This window comes from Ambystoma mexicanum, chromosome 3p (assembly GCF_040938575.1).
Source record: "Ambystoma mexicanum isolate Mex_15411 chromosome 3p, UKY_AmexF1_1, whole genome shotgun sequence".
Taxonomy (NCBI): domain Eukaryota; kingdom Metazoa; phylum Chordata; class Amphibia; order Caudata; family Ambystomatidae; genus Ambystoma; species Ambystoma mexicanum.
In genome coordinates this window covers 548,069,412-548,093,412 of record NC_090925.1, presented here as the reverse complement: position 1 = coordinate 548,093,412, position 24,001 = coordinate 548,069,412, and the positions used below count along the sequence as shown (strand labels likewise).

At 50.7% G+C, this 24,001-nt stretch overlaps 1 protein-coding gene across 2 annotated transcripts in view; it reads left to right on the top strand.

Moving 5' to 3' along the window:
- The window catches only part of CSE1L (chromosome segregation 1 like), a 1,325,092-nt gene that overhangs the window by 828,601 nt on the left and 472,490 nt on the right, over positions 1 to 24,001 (top strand). For both annotated transcript variants that reach the window (XM_069651279.1, XM_069651278.1), the window contains exon 19: positions 21,972 to 22,180. In XM_069651279.1, coding sequence (XP_069507380.1) covers positions 21,972 to 22,180 — 209 coding nt within the window. The remainder of the gene's footprint in view (positions 1 to 21,971; positions 22,181 to 24,001) is intronic.

The window sequence follows — 24,001 nt, the reverse complement described above, 5'->3', positions numbered from 1 at the left end:
TCGGGTTTATTCGCCATTTCTTTGTGTTAAAGTCCTTCTTGTGTTTTACTTTGCGCTGCAAACTATGTTTGGCTTCTTTGTTCACTGTCTTTTGGCAGGCTTCTACTGCGAAGCCTTCTCTCTTGGCGCCTGGGTGTCTAGGTGGACTGAATGTGAGGAAGGGGTGTAGTCACCCCCTGCACAGGGTATCCTAGGAAACCCAAGTCGCCTTTTGCCAGGCTGGACGACCCCCCTGCTGCGTGATTGACAGCCAGGCAGTGTGAATGGGGTTTTTTCGCATAAAAGGCAGGTCTCTTGGACTAGAAGTCAGAGTCGCCACTGGAACTACAAGGAACCAAAGAGAAGCGGAGAGAACGACTGCCACAACTACCCCATCCCGGTGAAGCCCTGCTGCAGTCCTGAGCTATCTACCCTTCGACCAGAGAAGATCCAGTCCGGAGTAGTCTTCCCTTGAGCCTGGTGGGGATAACCAGTTAGCTTCAACAGTCAGAGGACCCTCTTCTTGGTCGAAATCGCTGCACACTGCTGTAGTGGTCCGGATAGCCACCTGAAGAGCCTCTCCTGTTTTTAAGGAGCGCACCTTTTATTCATCGTTTCTGCTGCCGGCTTCATCCCTGTGTGGTGCAGACCCCTTCAGACGTCCTCCTTCACCTCGAAGCTCCAGGAACCGTGGGTCTGAGGAAAAACCAACAGGAACATCTGCTGTGGCACCAGCCTCTCCTGTTGAATAAGGTACTGTGTTCTGCTAGAGGAATTAGGGCAAATCCCTTTTCTTCGCCTCCAAGGCTTGCCCTTGTCTTCCCTCCTCCTTATAACTTTTGCCTCCTCTTGTGACTATATCTAAGTACTCCTGGGTACGTTGAACATTGAACTATCGAACGGTGTGATCCTCGCCAATAGGAACCTGAATAGGAACCCGGTTCCACTTGACACTGGCTCCGGCCTATTGACTTGAGTTTCGGTTAATGAGTGTTCTCTGTTTCTACCTGCCTTGACAAACGTATTGCCTATGATTTTTGCCCCCAACTCTCTGGTTAGCCCAGGTGCTAAGTGTGTTTTTGTCCCGGTAACATTTCTCGCCGCGGGTACGCGTTTCGTTAGTAAGACCGAATGGTCAAAAAGTGATCCCAATTGTATTCACGGTAACACGTTTGTTTCATAACACCGGTCTGCCTAAACACAGGGTACTTACCTTGAGCTATTCCATACCAAGAGAATTGGTTGTGTGTAGTGTGTTTTACATGTGGTTTTTGAATTTCTAGAAGTGTTGTGTTTTAACTGATGGTTTAAAAATAAATGTACTTATATTTTTTGCCTGAAACCTTGAGTCAATGTTTGCTTGAGTCACAGTAATTGTGGTCCTTTGTGTAATCTCTGCTACTGCTCATATACTCTTGAGATTAGCCTGGCTGCTCCGCTACTGCTACCAGTTTAACATAGTACAGGCTTGTACCAAAGGTGAACTTGTATTACCACTTGTAGTCTTAATTGTGTGTAGTGGTCCCTGAGGGCACTGCAAGGGATTCTACCTAACAACCTGCCACTCCCTTCACAAGCTGGGCTTCTCCCTCAACTTAAAGAAGTCCCACTTGACGCCAACTCAGCGGCTCCAGTACATCGGAGCAGTGCTCGACACGTCCCTGGGGCAGTGTTTTCCTCCCCAGGTGAGGGCTCATCACATTCAGCAGATGGTGCACATGTTTCAACATGCCCAGAGTGTCCCGGCGTTCGAGTTCTTGAGGTTGCTTGGCCTCATGGCATCCTGCATTCTTCTGGTGCCAGAGGCCAGGTTGCGGATGAGATCTCTGTAATGGGCCCTCAAGATGCAGTGGTCGCAGTCCTCCGGCAGGCTATCTGACCCCGTTCAGGTGCCGCCCTCGGTCGCCCAGGACCTTCTGTGGTGGGCCGTCGAAGGCAATCTGATGAGGAGGGGGGGCTCCATTTTGGCTACCCTGGCCGGAGGTGACGATCGTGACGGACGCATCCCTCACGGGATGGGGAGCTCATGCCAATGGGTTGACAGTCAGCGGTCGTTGGTCTCCGTCGGCTTTTCTGCCGACTCTGCGAAGGAAGAATGTCCCGATTCTGACGGACAACACATTGGCGATGCACTACCTCAACAAAAAGGGGGGGCAGGGTCACTTCCTCTGTGCAGGGAGGCGATGCAGCTCTGGTTCTGGGCCATCCAGCAGGAAATTTCGTTCTCAGCAGTTCATCTGGCCGGAGACGAAAACGAGATGGAAGACGCTCTGAGCAGGCAGAGCGCGATCTCTCACAAGTGGGAGCTGGCTTAGGAGATTCTCCTGGAGATCTTCACCCTTTGGGGGACCCCTCAAGTGGATCTCTTTGCCTCCAGTGTCAACCGGAAGTGCGAAAGTTTCTGTTCACGGGAATTTCCTCCAAGAGGAGCCTTAGGGGACGTGTTCGTAGTGGAGTGGTCCTTCCCACTGCTGTACGCGTTTCTTCCAGTCTGTCATCCCGCAAGTGCTGCGGAGGTTACGGAGTTTCGGTTCCCGGATGATCCTCATTGCTCTGGCATGGGCCCGGAGAACGTGGTACCCGGACCTTCTCGACTTGTCATTCTGCCCTCCACGCCGTCTTCCCTACCGAGACGATCTGCTCTCACGGGAGGGGGGAGGGGGGGGGGGTCAGGTTCTCCATCCAGAGGTCAGATCCCTCAACCTTCACGCTTGGCTTCTGAAAGGTTGAGGTATAGGGATTGGGATCTCCCTGAAGACTGGATGGAGGTGTTGCTTTCGGCCAGACGGCCTGCAACAAAGTCCCTGTACCGTTGCCGTTGGAGAAAGTTCTGCGACTGGTGCAGGGTTAAGAATGTGGATCCTTTTTCATGTGACATTACTGTGGTTCTGTCTTTTTTTGCTTTCGTTAGCCCTCAAGGGCCTGCAAGTGGATACCATTAAAGATTACCTGGCGGTGCTGTCCATCTTTAAGCGCTCGTCCGAGGAGTGTTCTTATTTCAAAATTCCTTTGATTTCTCAGTTTCTCAAAGGGCTCACTGTGTTCCCACCGTCACCTTTCCAGGTGCCCGGTTGGAAATTGAACCTGGTTCTAAAATTCCTGATGGGAGCTACGTTTGAGCCTTTACATTCTTGTCCTTTGAGACTGCTAACATTGAAAACTGTATTTTTAGTTGCGGTCACTTCCGCTCGCAGATTGAGTGAGTTACAGGCACTTTCAGTTAAGCCACCCTTCACTGTATTTCATAAGGACAGGGTTGTCCTTGGAGTTCGTCCTTCTTTTCTTCCGAAAGTTGTGTCGGAATTTCATTCTAGCCAGGTCATTCTTCCGGCATTCTATCCTCCTCCGCATCCTGGTAAGGAAGAGGAGAGGCTCCATAGGTTAGATCCTAGGAGAGCTGTAAGTTTCTACATCTCACGCATGTCCCGGGTCAGAGTGGACGATCAGCTCTTTATTGATTACGCTGGAAGGCGTTTAGGATAGGCTGTTACTAAGCAGACTTTGTCTAGATGGATTATCTTGGCAATTTCTGAATGTTACCGCTTGGCGGCTAAGGACCCTCCGGTAGGCTTACAGGCCCATTCTATTAGGGGTATGGCTGCCTCTACTGCCCTGCAGAGGGGTGTTCCTATTTGTAACATCTGTGAAGCATCCACTTGGGCTTCGGTCCATACTTTTGTTAGACACTACTCCTGAAAGGGGCCCTTAGGGGTCCCTCGCGATATGGAAACAAGGCAATAACCATACACGAAAGGATGTGCCAGACGCGAGGTTCAAATTCCCAATGCTAGGGTTTATTGCAAGCAAAATGGTCCCAATTGGCCAACTGTGGTCTCACGCCCCGCGATGTGTATTCTCTAGACCTAGAGGGACGCAAGAGAGCGAATTACGTACATCAGTTACATATATACAAAATGCATATCATACAATCAGCTATGACATGTTTAACCCCCCCCCCTTTTTATTGAGTTTCTTTGAACTCCGGATGATGATGGAAATTTCCTACGAGTATGACAATTATGACACTTTCGATGTCTATTCTAGTAACAATGTGCAATTTAGAAAGTGTGGAGGCATCTTCTAGTTGTTGAACAGAACATAGTGCTTCTATTCTTGGAAGCAAGCTGCACACGGGGGGGGGGGGGGGGGGGGAGAGTCACATTCCAAGATTTGCTATCTATGAGGTGCTATTCGTGTCCTGGGAGCCGACACGCTCTAAAGGGTTTTGTGAAGGGGGGCCGTAAGAAGAGCATAATTCAAGCCTTTAGCTGCTTTATTCTAACATATTATTCTACTGGGTGGCAGCTGTGAAATGATTAAATGCCCTGCAGCTCTCCCTCAAGGCTACAGAGAGGGAGCATGGGCATTCCTTTCTGGGCTGCTCATGAGGAGTTTCAACGAACTCCTCAGTCCCGCGGCCTTGCCCTTTCATATTCAGACAACAATGTTAACAGTTGAGCAGAATAAGCAGAATTCGCAAGAATTACAAGCTGCAAAGCAGTTTAGACAGAAAGGAATGAGCAATGGTTAACAAACAAAATGGCGTTTCTTGCTACGTTTAAAATGGCCGCTTGTTGGTCAAGCATAGCAGTCTGTATTTCTATAATTCTGTGCATAAGACGGTTGGCCTTCGGCCATCAAGATACGTCTATCATCCAAATGAAGGGTATTCACTTTTACAGATTGACACTCCCTAGATTCCATCCATGGGCAGGATCTGGCCTTTGGCAAGGCGGTCCTTTACTCTGCAATTTGATTGGGCATTTTAAATTTCTATATTTCTAAATTCTTTTCCCTCCATACGTTGGTACTGCTTTGGGAGTCTGTCATAGCTATGGAATACATCGGAGGACCCAATCCCCTCGAAGAACAAGTTACTCTCTTACCTGGTAACGATCTTTCGATGGGATGGTCCGACGACGTATTCCATATCGCTCCCTCCCTGCCCCGCTACAGAATTTCTTATGCAATTGCAGCTTACGTTTCTGCAAGGCTTAGTTTGGTGATACTGGCGGATGATTGGTGCCACACATTCTGGGAAAAAACTACAACTGAGGCTACGGGTGTCGTGCGTCCTACTTATAACATCCAGTGACGTCGGCTTGACGGAGACCCTCGGACAGCGTATCGACGTTATCGACGCAGACGCCGAAAGATTTTCCGAAGCAGCACAGCTGTCGTGATTACCTGTCATAGATATGGAATACGTCGTCGGACCATCCCATCGAAAGAACGTTACCAGGTACGAGAGTAACTTGTTCTTTCTTCCTATCGAGAAGACCCCCGTGAAACCCCTGCAGGAGAAACGGGGGGAAGGGGAGGAGTCACGGTAGCCATAACGGACACGGATACCACCTCTGAGGAGGAGTTGGCGAGCGTCCAAAGGATCCTGGACAAGAAGTTCGAGGAATCCAGGGCCCACGGGAAGGATCCCGACTAGGAGAGCAAAGGGGGGGGGGCTGACGAGGAAGATAGGGCCGCGGAGGACCCCGTGCCCCATCCGTTGATCCCGTTGCAACTGGTACCACAGGACAATTCAAGAGCGATCTTGATTGCCTTGCAGAACTGAAGGAGGGCTTCCTCTACCAATGACGGGAGGCCAAGAGGAAGACTGTCCTCTCAGTCCCGTCGCTGGACGACATCTGGAACGAGGGGCTCGTGCTCCTGAAGAACCAGTCCACGGCTCCTGCCAAGAGACCGGTATGAGAAAAAGTACTGGGTCCCGGACTCCGCCCCTATGTGATTTAAGGCACAGCCGTCCCCGGATTCGGTGGTCTCGGCGACAGCCAAGAATAGCGGCGGGAGCAACGGCCTCAACTTCCACTTCGCCCCCCCGGACGGCGAGGGAAAGAAACTGGACGCCATGGGATGACAGGTCATGTCGGCGGCGACGACGATTAAAACGGCCAATGCCCTCACGATCGTGGCACGCTACGACAGGGAGATGTGGTTCAAAATCGCTCCCCTCCTGGACTTCCTCCCAGACAAGATGGCTGAGGCCCTGGAAATCCTCCAGGAAGGCGAAGTGGCGTCAGACCACGCCATTACGGTGGCCACGGACATCGCCGAAACAGGCTTTCGTCAGATGGGCACCGATTTCCGCCTGGACGTACAGACCAGGGTTCTGGACATGCCCTTCGACGGGAACAATCTGTTCGGCAAGACAGTGGATGAGTCACTGCAGGCCTGCAAGAAGATTAAGACTACAGGTGTTGGCAGTAAACCCAATTGGTAGCAGTCTGCACCCCCCAGATTCACCTGGTAGCTGTGGCTGACCAGTCAGACTTCTCTCAAGATGAGTTAGGCAGTATATAGTGTCTACACATTAGGTACCAAAATACAGTAGCACAAGCAAACGGTGACCAGAGCTTTGGTATAAAAATATATAATTATTTATTTTAAAGACATACTTATGTAAATACACTGGCACTAATATGTCAAGCAAGTTCAAACAGTCACTATAAGTATATACACCTCCTTAGTTAATTATTCGACAAGTCTAGGTTAAAACACCACTTATTAGTAAAACAGAGGTGAGCGCGTAACCTTAGATGGCACTCCAATAATTCATTTAAAAAGGGAGGGAAAAGGCAGAGTATGGAAATAACACAATACGAACACTTAAGAAACCACAGCAAGTCAAGAAAGGCAGGGTCTGTAGAGCAAAAAGTTCATAGGCCAGGACTACTCTTGGAGAGAGCAAGGCAGAATGTGCCCAAGATCACACAGTGGAAATGCACTCAGTCTTTGCAGGAAAGTCTCAAAGGGTTGAGATAGTTCAGAAAGATAAAGCTTAACCGGTCTCGGGCCAACCCAGTATAGAGGTCAAGGATTTAGGCGACACCTTGAGCACTCTGTAGAAAGGGAGGCCAGGCAGGACACAGTACCTTAAATGGAAAGGAAGCTCCAGCGGGGGCAGTTGTTCCTGACAGTGGTTGCAGCTCGTTGTTCCTGTCAGAGGAAGAGAGGATCTCGCCGTGGAGGAAGGTTTGGAGTCATTGCACTGCACAGGGATGAAACCAGCCGCGGAGTTCCTGATTAAAAGGAGCAGTCCTTTTATTTGCGGTAAAAAGTGGTGAGCTTGGCTATCCGGCCGCCGGGGTGCTTGGCACAGGCGATTCGACCAAGGAACACTTCTGGAAGCGAAAAGGGATGAACTGGTTGGTCCTACCGGCTCAAAGGGAGAAGACTCTTCAGCAGAAGATCTTCCCTGTCTTTGGAAAAAGTGAAGAGTTTGTTGCAGCAGGGCTTCACCGGTGGTGTTGTCGGGTTGCAGGTGGCTCAGTTGCGTCCTCGTTGGGTCGTTGGTCCAGTGCCGACTTCTGAAGTTCCAGTCCCAAAAGCCCTGCTTTTATGCAGAAAACCTCCATTCAAACAGCCTAGCTGTCAATCACTCATTTTAGTGGTGAGCCGGCCGGCTCACCACTGGGCCAATCGGAGAAGAGTGCGACTTGGGTTGCCAAGGCAACGCAGTCCAGGGTACCTATTCCCCCCTCGACCCCTCCTATGGAACCCAGACAGAATGGCACCACTTGGAGGGCTTCTGTGGAGAAGCCCGCCAAAATAGTGGGACAAAGTGCTCGACTTTGGTCAGAGCTACAGAGACGGACACAAACGCCATTTTAGAAGTGAGTTCTGGCGAAAAAACCCACTCGGTGAATTTATATTAAATAAACTGGCAGTATTTTAAGATTGCACCAAAAAGTGGTGCGTTTAAAACCCAATAGGAAAATCCCATTGAGAAATATTCCGGTGGAATATTTCGCATGGTAACCACTGCCAACAGCCAGAAACTCGGCAAGGGGGGACTGGACAGTGCCCCCCTTGAAAACAGACCCAGGAGTAATCTAATTAACCCCTTCCAGTACTTCCACACTATAATGGTTTGTACTGGTTCTGTTCACAATTTTGGACTAGTAAAGCCAATGGTGACTTTACATGCCCTGGGAGACAGTAGTCAGTCCCAGGGTATGGAGTCTGTTTGGGGGTTACTATGACACCCCTGTGTTACTGCACTGAGAGTGCTGTGTAACACACATACAAAACCAATGATAGTCTATGGAGGAGAATACCCCATAGCCCATAAGCACACAAAGTCAAAGGAGTACCTCAAATCATGTTTAAGAGTGGGAGGAAAAGAGTCTCACTCTTAGCAGGAGAAAAAAACAAACCCCAAAAATCCAGCGAAGCTGCTGGGGGACTCACTAGGTTTGGGAAATTAGCCTTACCAAAGAATTCTCCCTAACAGTGGACAACGTGACAGCTTGGGCATTGGGTGTTCAACAACGACGACGGCTGTCCTTTCGGCGCTCCGGAGGCAAGCAAGGTGGCTCTGAAGGATTCTGCGGCAGTTCCTCGTCATACCGTCATGCGTCCCGCTCCTCGTCGCAGGAAGCTTACAGAGGACGCGGCAAGACCGGAAGATCTTGTTGTCGCCCAGGAGGCCAAGGCGGCAAGGCTGCGACGAAACTGGATTGAACCGGCCGTGGCATCGGGCCCCCACCCGCGCAACCCGGTGGGTGGCCGGCTGGAGTTTTTCGTCGGCGTGTGGAAATCCATCTCCACCGACCATTGGGTGCTGGATGCCCTGTACCGCGGGCACACCCTGGGGTTTCAAAGAAGGTGTCCCCGTATTACACCCTTAGCCAGGAAGGAAAACCACGTCCCTCAGCTACTTCTGGAGGTATGAGCGATGCTAAGAAAGGGAGCCATAGAACCCGTCCTAAAGAGGCTCCGGGGCTCTGGAATGTACTCCTGGTTCTTCCTCGTCCGGAAGAAGACCGGCGGTTGGCGACCCATCTAGGACATTCGTCTTCTAAGCAAATACATCAAGTCCCAGAAATTCCGGATGGTCACCCTCCAGCACATGCTAGGACAGCTAGAGGAAGGCGACTTCCTATCGTCGCAGGACTTGGAGGACGCCTACTTCCACATCCCCATTCTAAAAGGACATCGAAAATTCCTACGATTTGTGGTCCAAGGGCGGCACCATCAGTTCAAGTCCCTTCCCTTCGGATTGAAGTCGGCACCCAGGGTGTTCACCAAGTGCCTAGCACCAGTGGCGGCTCGGCTGCGCCTGCAGGGGATCCACGTCTACCCCTACCTGGACGATTGGCTCATCCGAGCAAAGTCAAGGGAACTCGCCGTCGACCACACACAGCAAAGACCGTCCAACTGCTCACGGATCTGGGATTCTCTATCAACTTCGCGAAATCCCACTTGATACAGTCTCAAGAGGCCCTGTTCTTGGTGCGATTGGCTTCGCCGTCGGAGGAGAGGACGAAGACCATCCTGGGCAAGGTACAACGGCTGTTGACCATGGACGTAGCCAGGGTGAGATCATCACGTCCCTCCTCGGCATGATGTCCTCGTGCATCTACCTCATGTGCTTATACAGGCTGCGGTGCGACCGCTGCAGGAGTTCCTCAACGCCTGTTGGATGCAAGCGGTGGGCAGCTTCGAAGACCGGATCTCACTCAACGAGACCTTCCACCAAGCAATCTGGTGGTGGGGCACCCACGCGCATCTTGCGGCGGGCATGGACTTCCAGACCCCGGCGTATCAGGAAACGGTGACGACGGACGCCTCCCTAGGATGGGGAGCACACACCGGAGAACTCCACGCAAGAGGCCTCTTGCTCCCAGAGGAGAGGTCGCTACATATCAATGTCCTGGAGCTCCAATCCGTGTTCTGGCCCTCAGGTCGTTCCTTCCGTCCCTCAAGGGCAAAGTGGTTCGGATCTTCACCGACAAAACCACCAGGATGTTCTACATTCGGAAACAAGGGGGCACCAGATCCTCAGCCCTATCCAAGGAAGCACAAGATCTGTGGCACTGGGCCGTCGCCTAGGGGCTGTTCCTGGTACCCCTACATCTGGCAGGAATAAAGAACACCATTGCCGACTCACTCAGCAGGGAGCTGCGCTCGTGCCATGAGTGGGAACTGCGGCAGGATCAAGTGGATCTCCTATTCCGACGATGGGGCAATCCTCAGATCATACTATTCACGACGGCGACGAACGCCAAGTGCCGGAGGTTCGCCAGCAGGTTCCTCCAGCCGGGGAGCATGGGCGATGCGTTCTCGTTACCCTGGGACGACCTCTTCCTGTATGCGTTCCCGCCATTGCTGCTGCGACTCATCAGTCAACTCAGACGGTCCCGGTGCGGGATGATCCTCGTCGCACCGGCGTGGCCGATGCAGCTTTGGTTTCCGGACCTTCTGGACATGTCAGCGTCACCTCCAGTCAAGCTACGGACGCGGATCTTCTCGCCAGGGAAGGAGGCGCCATCCTCCATCACGACCCAGGATCGCTGAACCTGCAGGCCTGGCTCCTGCTGCACTAGAGTTTGGAGGGTACGATATCCCGGCGGACTGCAAGGAGGTGCTTGCACTCTCGTGCTATGGACACAAATGGAAGAGGTTCTCTGTCTGGTGCCGTGCACAGAAGATTAATCCTCTGTGGATTATGGCTCCTCGGGTGCTGCCGTACTTGCTGTCGCTGGCCAAGGCAGGGCTGGCACATGCATCCATCAACATCCATCTTGCGGCTATCTCCCGCTACACCAGAACTCTGGGGCAGTCATCTCTATGGTCTCATCGCCTGGTGAAGGAGTTCATGAAAGGACTATTCCGATCGTTCCCGCCGGTGAAGGCTCCAGTCCCGGCGTGGGAGCTCAACGTGGTGCTGATCAGGCTCATTGGGCTGCCATTCGAGCCTCTGCATTCGGCAACGTTTAAGTTCCTGTCGTGGAAGACAGCGTTTCTCGTGGCCATCACCTCTGCACGACGAGTGGGAGAGATCCAGGCCCTAGCCTGTAAACCTCCATACCTGACTTTCCACAAGACGAGGGTAGTGCTGAGGATGCACCCCTCCTTCATGCCCAAGGTGCCGTCGGACTTCCATCTCAACGAGCCCTTGGTGTTACCTGTTTTCTTCCCGTCGCCGGCTGAGAGGACTTTGCACTTGCTGGATGTGGCCAGAGCGCTGAAGTTCTACGTGGACCGCACAAAGAGTTTCCGGAAGACATTACAGCTGTTTGTGAATTTTGGACCTGTGAACCAAGGGAAGGCTCTTTTCGAAGTCTTCCATTTCCAGATGGCTCTCCAGCTGCATCCTACACTGTCACCTGTTGGCAAACCGACCGCTGCCCGGCCGTCCGAGAGCCCACTCAACCAGAGCGATCGGTACTATCACAGCGTTCCTATCTGGTGTGCGCCTGCTGGACATCTGCAGGGCTGCTACGTGGAGGTCGACGCACACCTTCCCGAGATTTTGCTGCGTCAACTGGGATTCCAGGGAGGAGTCCAGAGTCGGCCAAGCAGTGCTGCGCAACCTGTTCGCTTGAAGGTGAGCCTGGTGAGGAGGTAAGAGATGCTTAATGTTGATTTTGTTGATATGCTTAATGTTGAGCCTTGCCACCTCCCGTAGTTGTGCATGTGTGTACTGCTATGTATTCTTGTATTCATGAGCATGTGAATCCATGCCAGACCCCATGCTGGAGAAGGAACAAGTTACTTACCTGTAACTACTGTTCTCCAGCATGGGTCTGGCATGGATTCACATGCGAACCCTCCCTCCGACCCCTCTGCGGCTCTTCTCTTGGTCTTACTGCCACTTACGTGCTACCAAATCTGAAGATGGCTGCCAGAGGAGGGGCTTAGGTAGAGGGCAGTCATTGGCTGGTGGCAGTATGACCCAGAGACTAGTGATTGGTTATTAGTAGAAAGACAGTTCAGAAACAAAACTGATTTTTTCTTTACTGAGGATTCCCAGCTTGATGACGGGGAATATTCATGAGCATGTGAATCCATGCCAGACCCATGCTGGAGAACAGTTACAGGTAAGTAACTTGTTCCTTTTCTTCGGGCATGCACGCTGCATCTGGAACAGGACTCCGAGTTTACTCTACGTTCTTATTGTAATTTGTATGCTTTATTCTCAAAAACCTAGACGTGATGTTGTCCCACAGGGTTTCGGGCTTCAAGCAATGCCGCGATTGCAAGGCCAAAATGTCTACGACCGACTCCTATGACATCTGTCTATGGTGTCTGAGTGCTAGTTACCACACAGAGGCCTGCGAGTTGTGTGCAAAGACGCAGCCGAAATCTGTGCGCGAGAGGGCTGGGAAACTGGCTTTGGGCCGACCTGTCGCCAAGTCCCTGTCACTAGTTCGGTCCTCGTCAAGGGGAAAGACCGACATTGTAAGAAGACCAAGAAGCCGTCCCATTCCAGGAGCCATGCCTTGTCTTTCCCATGAAAGAAGCGGCACCACCGCAATCAACGCGAGTCCAGCTCGTCGTCTGAATGAGGTAACCCCTCGGCGGAGCTGGTCACTCGAGAAGAGTTGGAGAGTTTTTTAAGACCTATGTTTTAAATGTTTAAGACGCAAGTGGCTGTGTTATGTTAGTTACTTTTGTAGCGCACACTTTCACCCGAAGGCATCTTGGCGCGAGGAAAAGAGCGTTACCGGCCCCTGCCGTAGCCATAGAACAAAGGTTTTCAGCGCCCATCTATACTGAAGATGGTTCACCAAGCCTCTGAGACTAGATGGAAGCCCATTCCACAGTTTACTGGCTGCATGTGACAAAGCATGAATGCCCATGCGGGCCAAGCGGACTTTCGGGCTAGCCACTAGATTGGCATCACCTGAATGCAAAGGTCTGCCCGGAATGTAGGGGGGAAATTTGTCCTGCAGGTATTCCGGCCCCTGCCTAAAAAAAGGTGCGGTGTACCAAGCAGAGGGCTTTAAACTTAATCCTCTGAGCCACCGTAAGCCAGTGCAAGGCCCGGAGCACTGGATTTATATGGGCACCATCGCTGCTAGATTTTGCAGCTGCTGTCGACGATGTATCAACACCAGGGGTTTGTGCCAGATAGAGTGCATTGCAGTAGTCAATCCAATTAAGGAAGCCACTACCAACGGGCACAGACATTCAGGCAAAAAGGCAGAATTCTGTGCAGCACTCTAAAGGGGAAGTGTCCAGTCTTATAGACTGCGCTGGCTTGTGATGACATAAGTCAGATGACAGAATGATCCCTAAGTTCTTAACCGCCTTCACCGGGATGGGGAGATCACCCAGGGTGGGCGGCCAAAAAGAGGCAGACCATACAGCAGAATCGGAATGGGATCCCACCACCTGAATTTTGGTCTTGTCCCATTCAGCTTCAGGCAGTTCGCACTCATCCAGTTTCCCACTGCCGACGGAAACTCCCACATTTCAGAGTCTGCAGTCACTTGATCCCATTCAAGACGGACCAGGATCTGAGTGTCGGCGTAGGAATAACAGGGAAAGCCGTAAGAACGGCTGAGGCGAATCAATGACTGAATATAGATGTTGAAAAAAGCATGGGGGATAAGGCTGACCCCTGCGGACACCACAAAATAATGTACGAGAAGAGGATAGAAAAGGAGGCAGAGAGTGATTGACTCCTATCAGTGAGGAAAGATACAAACCAGGTCAGGGCGGCCCTAGAGAAGCCCGCTGTCTGCCGGCGAGATAACAGAGCGGCGGGTCGACCGTGTCGAATGCCGTCGACAGGTCTAATAAAATCAGGGCCTCCACTCTCCCCTAATCGACCACACATACCAAGACACTCTGTACCCTGTCGAAACACCGACTGAAAGGAGTCAAAGAATAGTGAAGATTCCAAAAAAGGTGTGCTATCGGAGACTAATAGCTTCATAAAAAACAGAAGAGAAATAGAGCGAAAATTATCCTGCACCAAAAGAGGGTTTTTTAAGAAGTGGAATTACCGTAGCCTGCGTCAACTCGGTGGGGATCTAAAACATCCGGCAGGTATAGTTCACTGCTTCCGCAACCCAAGGGATCCTGGCCGGCAAGATCGTTTTAAGAGTGGCCAGAGTAATGGGATCAGACGGGCCGCTGACTTCAAATGCCCCACTGCCTGCAGAACTTAATTGACCGAAAATGTGGGAAACATATTCCATCACATACTGTCGGCGTCCACCCTTTCACAGGTCGGAGCTGTTGCTATGTGCTTCTTTACAACCCGAGATGTCATGAATATCCACTACTTTGGTGTAGAAATAAATATGACAACGAGTCACAAAGTGATTCAGAGGCTGGCACCGTTGGGGGGGGGGGGGGGAGGGGAGGGGGAGAGACCGGGTGGCCGAAGGAAAATCATTAACCACAGAGTAGAGTTTTTTTGTGAGCTCCTTGCTAGTAAAATAGGTTTGTTTAGCTGTTATCCCATCCTGGTGGTATATCCTACCTAGCAAGATACCGAAAAGAAGCCCTTTTAACAGATCCATACCCCCCAGTGCCATTTACGTTCTGCCTGTCTAACCCGCAGGCAAGATGCATTGAGAGAATCAGTGGACAAAGGCTCAGAAGGGCGTTTCCGGGCCTGAACTAATTTAAGATGGGATATATGGTTAGCAACATGAACTAGGATGCCTGAAAGTAAAGAAAAGTCCATAGTCTCAGCTGCCCTGCAACGAGACACAATCTCAGAGAACTGCAACTGAGGGTCAACTGTATGCCAGTTACGTCTCCAAGATGTAACTGGGCGACCTTTAACCTACCCTGTAGGGCCCAGAATATCAAGAGATTTGACTGGTCAGACCACAGAATCTGCTTTCCCTGAACACCAGAGATACTAGTTACAGGCGAAAATATAAGATCCAAAATGCCACCACAAGCTTGTGTCGAATCACAAACAAATTGTGCCAGTTCCAGCATAGCCTCACGGAATTGGGATCATCCCAGGGGCATTAAACCTCATGTTTAAAATCTTCTAATACATCAAATTCCCATGTTTGACCTGAAGGGCCGCACCAAACTCTAAAAAGGGGTTATGGAAGGACACGTAGGATCCAGCCGGACGACATAAAACAAGGAAATGCCATGAAAAGGAGGCTGATGACGTAAAACGTACCAGCAATGCTTCCATTTGCAATTTGTGAACCAAGGCAATCATGGAAAGAAGACTTGAATATCACTGCAAACATCCCACCCGGGTGGGCAGAGGTCCGATCAAGATGGACAATGTTATAATGAGCTGGAAGGGCATGAGAGAATATCGGGGAAGATGACCGTCAGCCAGGTTTCAGTCACAAAGACCAGGTCAGGCTGTGATTCAGATAATACCTCGTAGAGAAAATGGGCATGAGCCACCATCGATCGGGCATTAATAAGTATGGCCGCTAAATGCTCTTTACCGGCAATCTTAACTGTTTCCTCAACTAAACCCTGCTCTGACATACCACTGGGCCAGATCAGACCAGCAGGGCAGAGCAAGGAGAGCGTCACGCGAATAGTGCCTAGAAAACAAAGTACCCGTCTGTGACCCAGACAGGCTGAACTTTGGCACAACTTCGATGGGCACGTGCCCACTGCACTGTCTGTGCAGAGGTCCCATTTAAACACCTAGGTATTACCGGAGCCAATCCAGGTCCTCCTACCAGCAAGCATTGAGGACACAATGCCCCTGATGGTGAGCGGGGTAAGGAAGGAAAAGAGACTGTAGGTGTGGCTGCGGCCCCTGACCTGCAGGCCAGCCACGCCGTCTGCGTCAAAACTGTCTTCGGGTGTTACTCCCTTCAGGCATAAATCTCGAAGGCCGTAGGGCCGAGGCTCCTGTCTCTCGGTTGCCCAAGCATCCCTCTGCATCGATCGCTTCAGCGTCGAAGTCCATCCTGAAGTTTCCGGCGCCAACAGTCGCCGATGGTTCCTTCGTGCCACTGTCGAGATCAGGTTTCTTAGATTCCATGCACTCCATATTCGGAGTCGAGGAACACAATGATCCTGAAGACCCGGTCGACCCAGTTTACACGGAGCCCGGCGGCGTCGACTAATTTGACGACCAGGCCGATTTATTGGCTTTGGCTCAGGGTTTACATGCCAGTGCTCTGGATACTTCTCCAGACTTGGGGTTATAAAAAAAAACAGCCCTACACCCAAACTAGTGTGAAGTTCAGGGTGCTAGTTCACAGGGTAGTTAACACCCTGGGTTTGAAGGGCTCCTCTGTCCCTCTTCAGGGGTGTGATCTTACCGACCTATTATACGAGAGTCCCACAGTCGATAACAATATGCCTTTCAACCCTGCCATTGCAGACCCTTTAGCCTCCTTATGGCAGCACCCTTGTACCATTCCCCTGTGAATGCCAATTTCACAGGGACGTATATAGCCGGGAAGAGGTGATCCTTCTTTCCTCTTCACACATCCTTCGCCGGAGGAGTTGGTGATTCAGGCTGCCACGGTTTCCACTAGACCCGCAGCATCCACCGCAAATCTGCCTACAGACGGAGAAGGGGAAAAAATGGGAAGCCTTGGCCAGTTCACTTCTGGTAGCATGGCGCCTCGAGGCCACTAACGTGGCGTGTGGTTTCGCCAAATATTCATTTGGCTTATGGAAAGCAGTAGAAAAGGCTGCTGAGTACTTCCCTGAGTGTGCTGTGCAGGACGGTTTTTTACAGCTCGTGGAGAATGGTAAAGAGGTAGCCAAACAGTTGTTGCAGACTGGCCTGGAAGTGGCAGTCTGTGTTGGCAGAGCTATGGGTTCAGTTGTGATGAGACGCCAACCTTGTCTTAGGACTTCTGGCTTCTCCCCAAATGTCCAAAACGGATTGCCGGACATGCCTTTTGAAGGTGACCTGCTTTCCGGGCAGAAAGCAGACGAATCCTTGTAGAATTTCAAGGAGTTGAAATTGGCTGCTAAATCTTTGAGCCTAGCAGCGCAGCTGGCCGAACCAGCCTTCAGCTTCGCCTCCTGGGGCAGGGGCTATAGACGTTATGTGCCCTATGGCAGGAAGGCGCAGCTCCCGCAAGCCATGGCAAGGGCAGAGGCGCTTCTCGCGTCCCGTGAGGGGCAAAGAGGCCTCTAGAGGCCAATAAGCAGCAGCAGGGTCACCCGCATACTCTAAACTGCTTTGATTTTCCCCTCCCACGATGCACTGGTTGGTGGACGATTGGCAGGGCATTGTCCCCAGTGGCAGGAAATAACTTCTGAAGCCTGGGCCCTGCAGTTTATTTGGTGGGGTTATTGTCTGCCTTTCCTAAAGAGTCCTCTGGACAGACCTCCCCTGAGCCAACCGGGACAGGAGCTCCAGGAAGAACTGAGAGCCCTGTTGTCGAAGGGTGCTGTGGAAGGGGTACCTCCCGCAGAGAGGGTTGGGTTGGCATTCCTGTTACTACTTGGTGCCCCTGAAGGTAGGTGGTCTCCTTCCCATCCTGGACCTCGAGGCCTTGAAAAAGTTCTTGAGGAAGGCCAAATTCAGGATGGTGACGTTGAAAGAGTTTCTCCACGCTCTCAAACTCCAGGAGTGGCTGGAGTCCATTGATCTACAGGATGCTTATTTCCATGTGCTGATATACCAAAAGCACAGGAATTCCTAAGGTTCCTCATTGTCGCACAAGCACCATCAGTTCAAAGTGCTACCCTTTGCGTTGACCTCCACTTCGAGGGTCTTCACCAAGCTCATGGCAGTAGTTGCCGCCCACCTCAGGAGATCCGGGGTCCTTGTATTTCCGTACTTCGACTGGCTGATCCGAGGGAAGTCGGCGGGGCAGGTCTGGACTCATCTGGAAGACAACTCTATCCTACTACACTGGCTGGGCTTCTTCCTCAACTTGAAGTCTCATCTGACGCCAGTTCAGCGGCTCCAGTTCATCGGAGTGGTCCTAGACATCCGGGTAGGGAAGGCTTTTCCTCCCAAGTAGAGTCCGCAACATCGCCCAGATGGTGCAGTTGTTTCAGAACTATGCCACTATTCCAGCGGCTTCCAGACTCGGCTGGTGGAACACACGCAACAATCTGATGGCGGGGGAACCCTTCCGGCCACCTTGGCTCTAGGCCCGAGTGGGCCCAGATGAGTCCCTGAAGTGTTTCGGCCCCCACTGCGAGGAATTGCACGTTAGCGGCCTTTGGTCTCCATCAGAAGCCAAGTAGCATATCCACAGGCTGGAGTTGCTGGCCATCGCGTTAGTCCTGGGGGCTTTTGCACCGTCTCTCAGAGGGAAGCATGTCCTCATTCTAACAGACAGCACAGTGGCCATGCATTACCTCAACAAACAGGGTGGCGTGCACTCTCGCCCACTCTGCACAGTGGCAATTCTGTTGTGGTTCTGGTTGAGAGAACCAGACCTCGGTCTCTGGCGTGGACATAAAACACCTTGGCGGATGCTCTGAGCAGACAGAGCATGGTCTCAAACGAGTGGGAGATGTGCCCGGATGTCCTATAAGAGGTCTTCACTCCCTGGTGTACCCCATGCAGTGGATCTGTTCGCCACACAGAATCCAACAGGAAGTGCGAACAGTTTTGCTCGAGGGAATTCCCAGTGAGAAGTGCACTAGGGGAACGCGTTTCTGGTGGATTGGACCTTTCCTCTCCACTACGCCTTCTCTCCGATTCCCGTCATTCCGTGGGTTCTCAGGAGGGTGAAGGGATTTCGACCATCCATGATCCTGATCGCCCCGGATTGGGCGAGGAGAACATGGTACTCTGAGCTCATGGATCTGACCATCTGGCCGCCTCACCGGTTGCCTCGGTGCCCGGATCTCCTCACCCAGTCGGAAGGTACTGTCATGATCTCTGCTTCCAAAAGGTCAGGGTTTTCCCAACTCCCTTGGAAGCAGATCCATAACCCAGGTTACGAGTGCCAACCAGTCCCAATTGGGACCTTTTGGACCCAGTCCTGGCGCCAGTGGCACCAGGCTCATAAATATGCCCAGTCCCAGCGCTGGAAGCGCCGGGCTCATAATGCTTGGGTGGACTTACCTGCAGCAGACCATGCTGCTTACTTGCCTGCCAGTTGAGCCTCTGATCCTCTTCTGTTTGGGACTACTTTTCCTGTTGGGTGGGGCTGGAGCCACTCCCTAGATTCAGAACACTGGAACTCTTCTGGAAGGCAGGAACTCTTTTCTTACCAGGAACTCTTTTCTTACCTAGGCGTGGCTGTGGAAGGAGACATCTAAGCACTACAGGAGGCTATTTAAACCACACCCGGTGGATGAATCTTGCTTTGCGTTATTCTGCAACCTCTGCAGCAGGACGCTCATCGTGTCTTCTGCATCCGGTCCTAGGCCTAAGGAAAAAGGCTTACCATCCTGAATCCAGTCTTCAGCAACACCTATAAAGACAAGAAAGAACAGGTTAGCATTCCGGCATCTGAAAGGCAAAGGCTTACCTACTCTTCGTGCGCTCCGGAGGTCTTCACACTGCATTCCGGCATCTGAAAGACAAAAGCTTACCAACTCTTCGCACGCTCCGGAGGCCTTCGGCGCTGCATCCCGCATCTGAAAGACAAAACAAGGTGCGTTTAAAGACATTGGGGAACTTTAATACTCACGTGCCATTACTCCTTTCCACATCTAATCCAGTGGGTATTCCGGCACCCTGCAGCCGCTCCGAACTCGTACCTGCAAAATAAAAAGACAGTTAGAGCGCATCGTGAAGCAGGCAACAAGCGCTTACTTACGTGCTTCCAGGCGCTTCTATTCATCACACGGGCTCCATCTTCAACTCACTTCAGCCCGTCATCCGCCATCGCCGGAACCCTGCAAAACAAGAGACATCATTACTAAAGACTTTAAAGTCATTTGAATGACTCGAAACTTACCGTTCGTGCAGTAAACGACGGACAGCAGTCCTCTGAAGTCAAGAGGCCTGCGCTACCTATCCAGTGAAGAAACTGGTTACAGCACCCTGCCCCGAGGCAGATGGAGAGCTCGGCATTCACTTACCTAAGGTGAGAGCGTTAACCTTTGGGGGTCTACAGGAGAGGAGAAGAGGAAAGAGATCGGGACACCCCAATAACCCCAGTTCATTAACCCCATATTTTCTATCTGCAGACCTCTTACTCTACACGTCAGGCATACAGTGCACAGAGGTCCAGCCCAAAGAGCCAACCGGGTGCTACACATCACCTTTGAAGATACGGTAGTCGCCCAGTCAAGACCGGCGCCTCTGCGAGAATCAGGTGAGCGTTACAGGTCTGGTGTTCCACCGGACTCCCTCAACCTACATGCGTGGCTCCTGAGGGGATGGGGTATGATGACTGGGACCTCTCAGAGGAGGTGCCTCAGGTATTGCTGGCTGCACGCAGACCTTCTACTAGATCTCTATGCATGCAGGTTGAGAAGATTTGAGTCGTGGTGCAGGGAATGCGAGACTGACTCGATCTCTTGCCCCACCACAAAAGTCATGGAGTTCCTTCTGTCACAGGCCTCTTCAGGCCTTCAGGTTGACACAGTGAGAGGGTATTTGGCGGCCCTATCTGTGTTCAAGGGATCGCCAGACCAAGGTTCATTTTTCACCATTCCGGTCATGGCCCACTTCCTCATGGGCCCTCAACAAGATTCCTCCAACCCCCTTTGTCGTCCCAGATTGGGATCTTAATATGGTTTTGACATTTTTGATGACTGCTCCATTTGAGCCTATGCATTCATGTTCTTTGCAGCTGTTGTCCCTTAAAACTGCCTTTTTGGTTGCAATCACGTCTGCAAGAAGGGTAAGCAAACTGCAAGCCTTGTGCTGCAAACATCTCTTCCTGAAGTTCTTTCATGAGTCTGTCAGGCCTTGATTCCTTCCTAAGGTGGTTTCTGAATTTCATCTGTCCCAGTCCATTGACTGACTTGTCTTTTACCCTCCTCTGCATCCCTCGAAGGAAGAGGAGAGTTTCCACCGCCTTGATCCCAAAAGGGCATTACAATTCTAGGTCACTCGTACGCCAGAGTTTAGGAAATCATACTAGTTGTTTGTAGCCTATTCCTTGTCTAGAAAAGGCCTTGCCGTCACTAAACGGACTGTCAAGTGTTACCAAACAGCAGGCATGGTGCTTCCAACAGGCTTCGGGGCTCATTCGACCAGAGGGGGCTCAGCCTTTACGGCCCTCCAGAGAGGGATCACTGTTCGAGGTATTTGCCGGGCGACCACTTGGTCATCCTTGCATACCTTTACCTAGCACTATGCCTTGTATTTTAGACAGGGAGCTGATGCTAGGTTCGGTATGGCGGTTCTGCAGAATCTACTGGTTTAAATCTTTCTGCCCTCCTAACTGCTTGGGGAGTCTGTCATGATGAGGAATCTGCGGGAGAAGAATCTATAGAAAGAACATTACGGTAAAGTAATTTCTCCACTCTGTCTCGGAATGCTACGATCTGGCCAGCAAAGGGGTCCCTGAGGGTCTCTGGGCTCACTCCACCAGAGGGTTATCCGCCACCTCTGCTCTGCAACATGGAGTGCTTATTCTGGATATTTGCGAAGCAGCCACGTGGGCTTCATTGCGCATGTTTGAAAAACATTACTGTTTGAAGTCTGTCTGGTCAAGACGCTTGTTTCGGCAGGGCTGTCCTTCAGAGTTTTCTGGTTAGGTGGTTTTCTTGCTACCCTCCCTCCCTCCTCCAGGTCATACTGCTTTGGGGGTCTATCATAGATGAGGAATCCGTGGGAGGAAGGAGTCCTTTAGAAAAAGAAATGACTTGCCTTCATTAAAGTTATTTCTAATGAGCGCTCCTCCTACTGATTCCTCGTTACCCTCCCTACCTTCCCCTCTTGGGATAGCTAGTAAACCTTAGTTCTTCAGTCCCTCAGCATTAGAGGGGTAGGTAAAAAAGGTAGAAATGAGGTCACAGGGCATGTTGCCTCTTTATATGCTTGCCCAGTGCCATGTTTGGTGTGGGGCATTTAAAGATGGCAGGCGGAACAGACTTTTAGCTGCTCTGGGCCCCCTGGCGGAAGAAAATGTTTCTGAAGAGCAGCCGGTGCTGACAGATGCATATCATTAATGAGGAATCTGTCGTTGGAACGTCCATCAGAAAGAACATTACTGAAAGTAATTTGTTCTTCTAACCTTATCACACAAAGAAAAGTTTTTAACAGTTGCCACATTATAGTACCCCTTACATTTGTAACACGATCTGTGGTTTAGGTCACTGTTGCCATTCTAGCTATATAACTTTATGATAAATGATTAGCTAAAAATTGTAGTTATTGAATTTGGCTTTCTCTTTCTTTCCCCATCTAGAGTTTATTCCTTACGTATTTCAAGTGATGTCTTTGCTGCTGGAAATGCACAAAAATGAGATCCCAAATTCTTACATGGCCTTATTTCCTCATCTACTCCAGCCAGTGTTGTGGGAACGAACAGGAAACATTCCTCCTCTTGTCAGACTTCTTCAGGCATATTTAGAACGAGGGGGAGGGGCAATAGCAACTTCAGCATCAGACAAAATTGTAAGTTCATAATTTTTATATTTTGGCAAAGGTTTCATTTTATTTTGCACGTTATTAATTTAAACTTAAGCTTACGTTAAGGTTTAATTTCTCTTTTGCCTATACAATGAAAATTACCCCTGCTTTAGTGCAGGGAGTCTTGTTTCTAGACAGAGGCAAGCATTATGCTTAAACTTACTTTAATTCTACTCTTCCAGCAGATTTAAATCTTTCCTTTCAACTTTTCAAAATATAAATGTTTTCTCAAACTGAAAACATATTGCCAAAAGAACTTCACATGCCATGAGCCCCAGTGTCCCTGGTAGTCCCATAACTAGTCTCTAAGCCCCATGAGCCATCTCCTGCCCGGGTCCTTTCCTCATCCTTGATGCCTTCCAACTGACATCTGGTAACCAATAAACACTCCAAACAGAAACCAACACGCCTCCACTGGTTGCATTGCTCCGACCTCCTTCGACTATGGGCCTTCCCTTGACCAACATTGATGACCCAGACTGCGATGGCATCCTTTCCACTTCGCTTAGGTCCTCCGCCAGCTTTATGGTCATCCCCTGTCAGAGAAGACATATATTAGGTAGGGTCATACGACGCAATTCATCATTAACAGACAACTGACATTATCATGCACATCACTTCATTATGCTACGCGTTGCTCGGTGGGATAATGCTCGCCTGCGTGTCTTTAATAGAATCAAGACTCTCTGCACTACAGCAGGGGTATTCGTCAAAACTGGAGGCAAGCATTATGCTTGTTCAAAGATGTCCACCACACCTGCTGCCACACTCGCAATTGGTTTAAAATGAAAGGTCTTAAAAGGGGGATCGCTGGATCAATCTGCTGCCTTCAGAATATCTTGAAGACTTGCCCCAACTCCTAACGCTTTGGAGGCCATAGCACCTCTGACTGAATGCGCCCCAAAATCTGTTACATTTATGCCTGCTGTGAACATGATGGGTTATGGTTGTTGCTGCTATGGCTTTAAACGGCTTCCTGCACATAATGAGCATCTGGGAAACACCTGCTGGTCTCACCTCACACGTCCCTGTTTCATATTCTTTGATACAATTAGCCATGAACAGCTTAGGATCGTCTCGGAAATGGGTGGATGATCTAGTCGAGGAGTGATACTTGGTCCTTCTTGCGATGGAGAAAGTCTCCCCTTCCGGACAGAATGTCAAACTCTAAACCCAACAGAATGTTCCCCAGCTAACATTCTACATTACATGCTTTACTTCTAGACTTAGGCCTAGTATTCAACTCCAACAAAGTGCATCTGGTGGCCCTGTCCGCTTATACCACTTCACAAAACAAGGTGTCCTGGTGGAAAGTTCCTGTCATTAAGGCATTCATGGAAGGGGTAACGAGGCTATACCCCCCAATTTCCAACCCTTCCCTGTGTTGGGATCTTAATGTTGTGCTCTTCAAGCTCATGGGTCCACCCTTTGAGCCTATGCACAAGGCCAGCCTAAAACATCTGACTTACAAGACTGTATTCCTAGTAGCTATCACCTCTATAAAATGAGTCAGTGAGCTACAGGCATTGTCCGTACAAGACCCTTTCTTCATAATACATAAGGACAAGGTTGTCCTCCGAACACATCCTAGGTTCTCACCGAAGTTCATTTCAAAGTTCCATGTTAATCCATAGAACTCCCTACCTTCCTTCAAAATCCATCTAACGCAGCAGAAGGATGCCTCCATACACTTGGTGTACGGAGGGTGGTCTTGTACTATGTGAACAAAACTAAACCTCTAAGGAAAACAGACCAACTTTGTTTCCGTACACCTAGAAGTGGAGGCGATCACATAGCAACGCCATC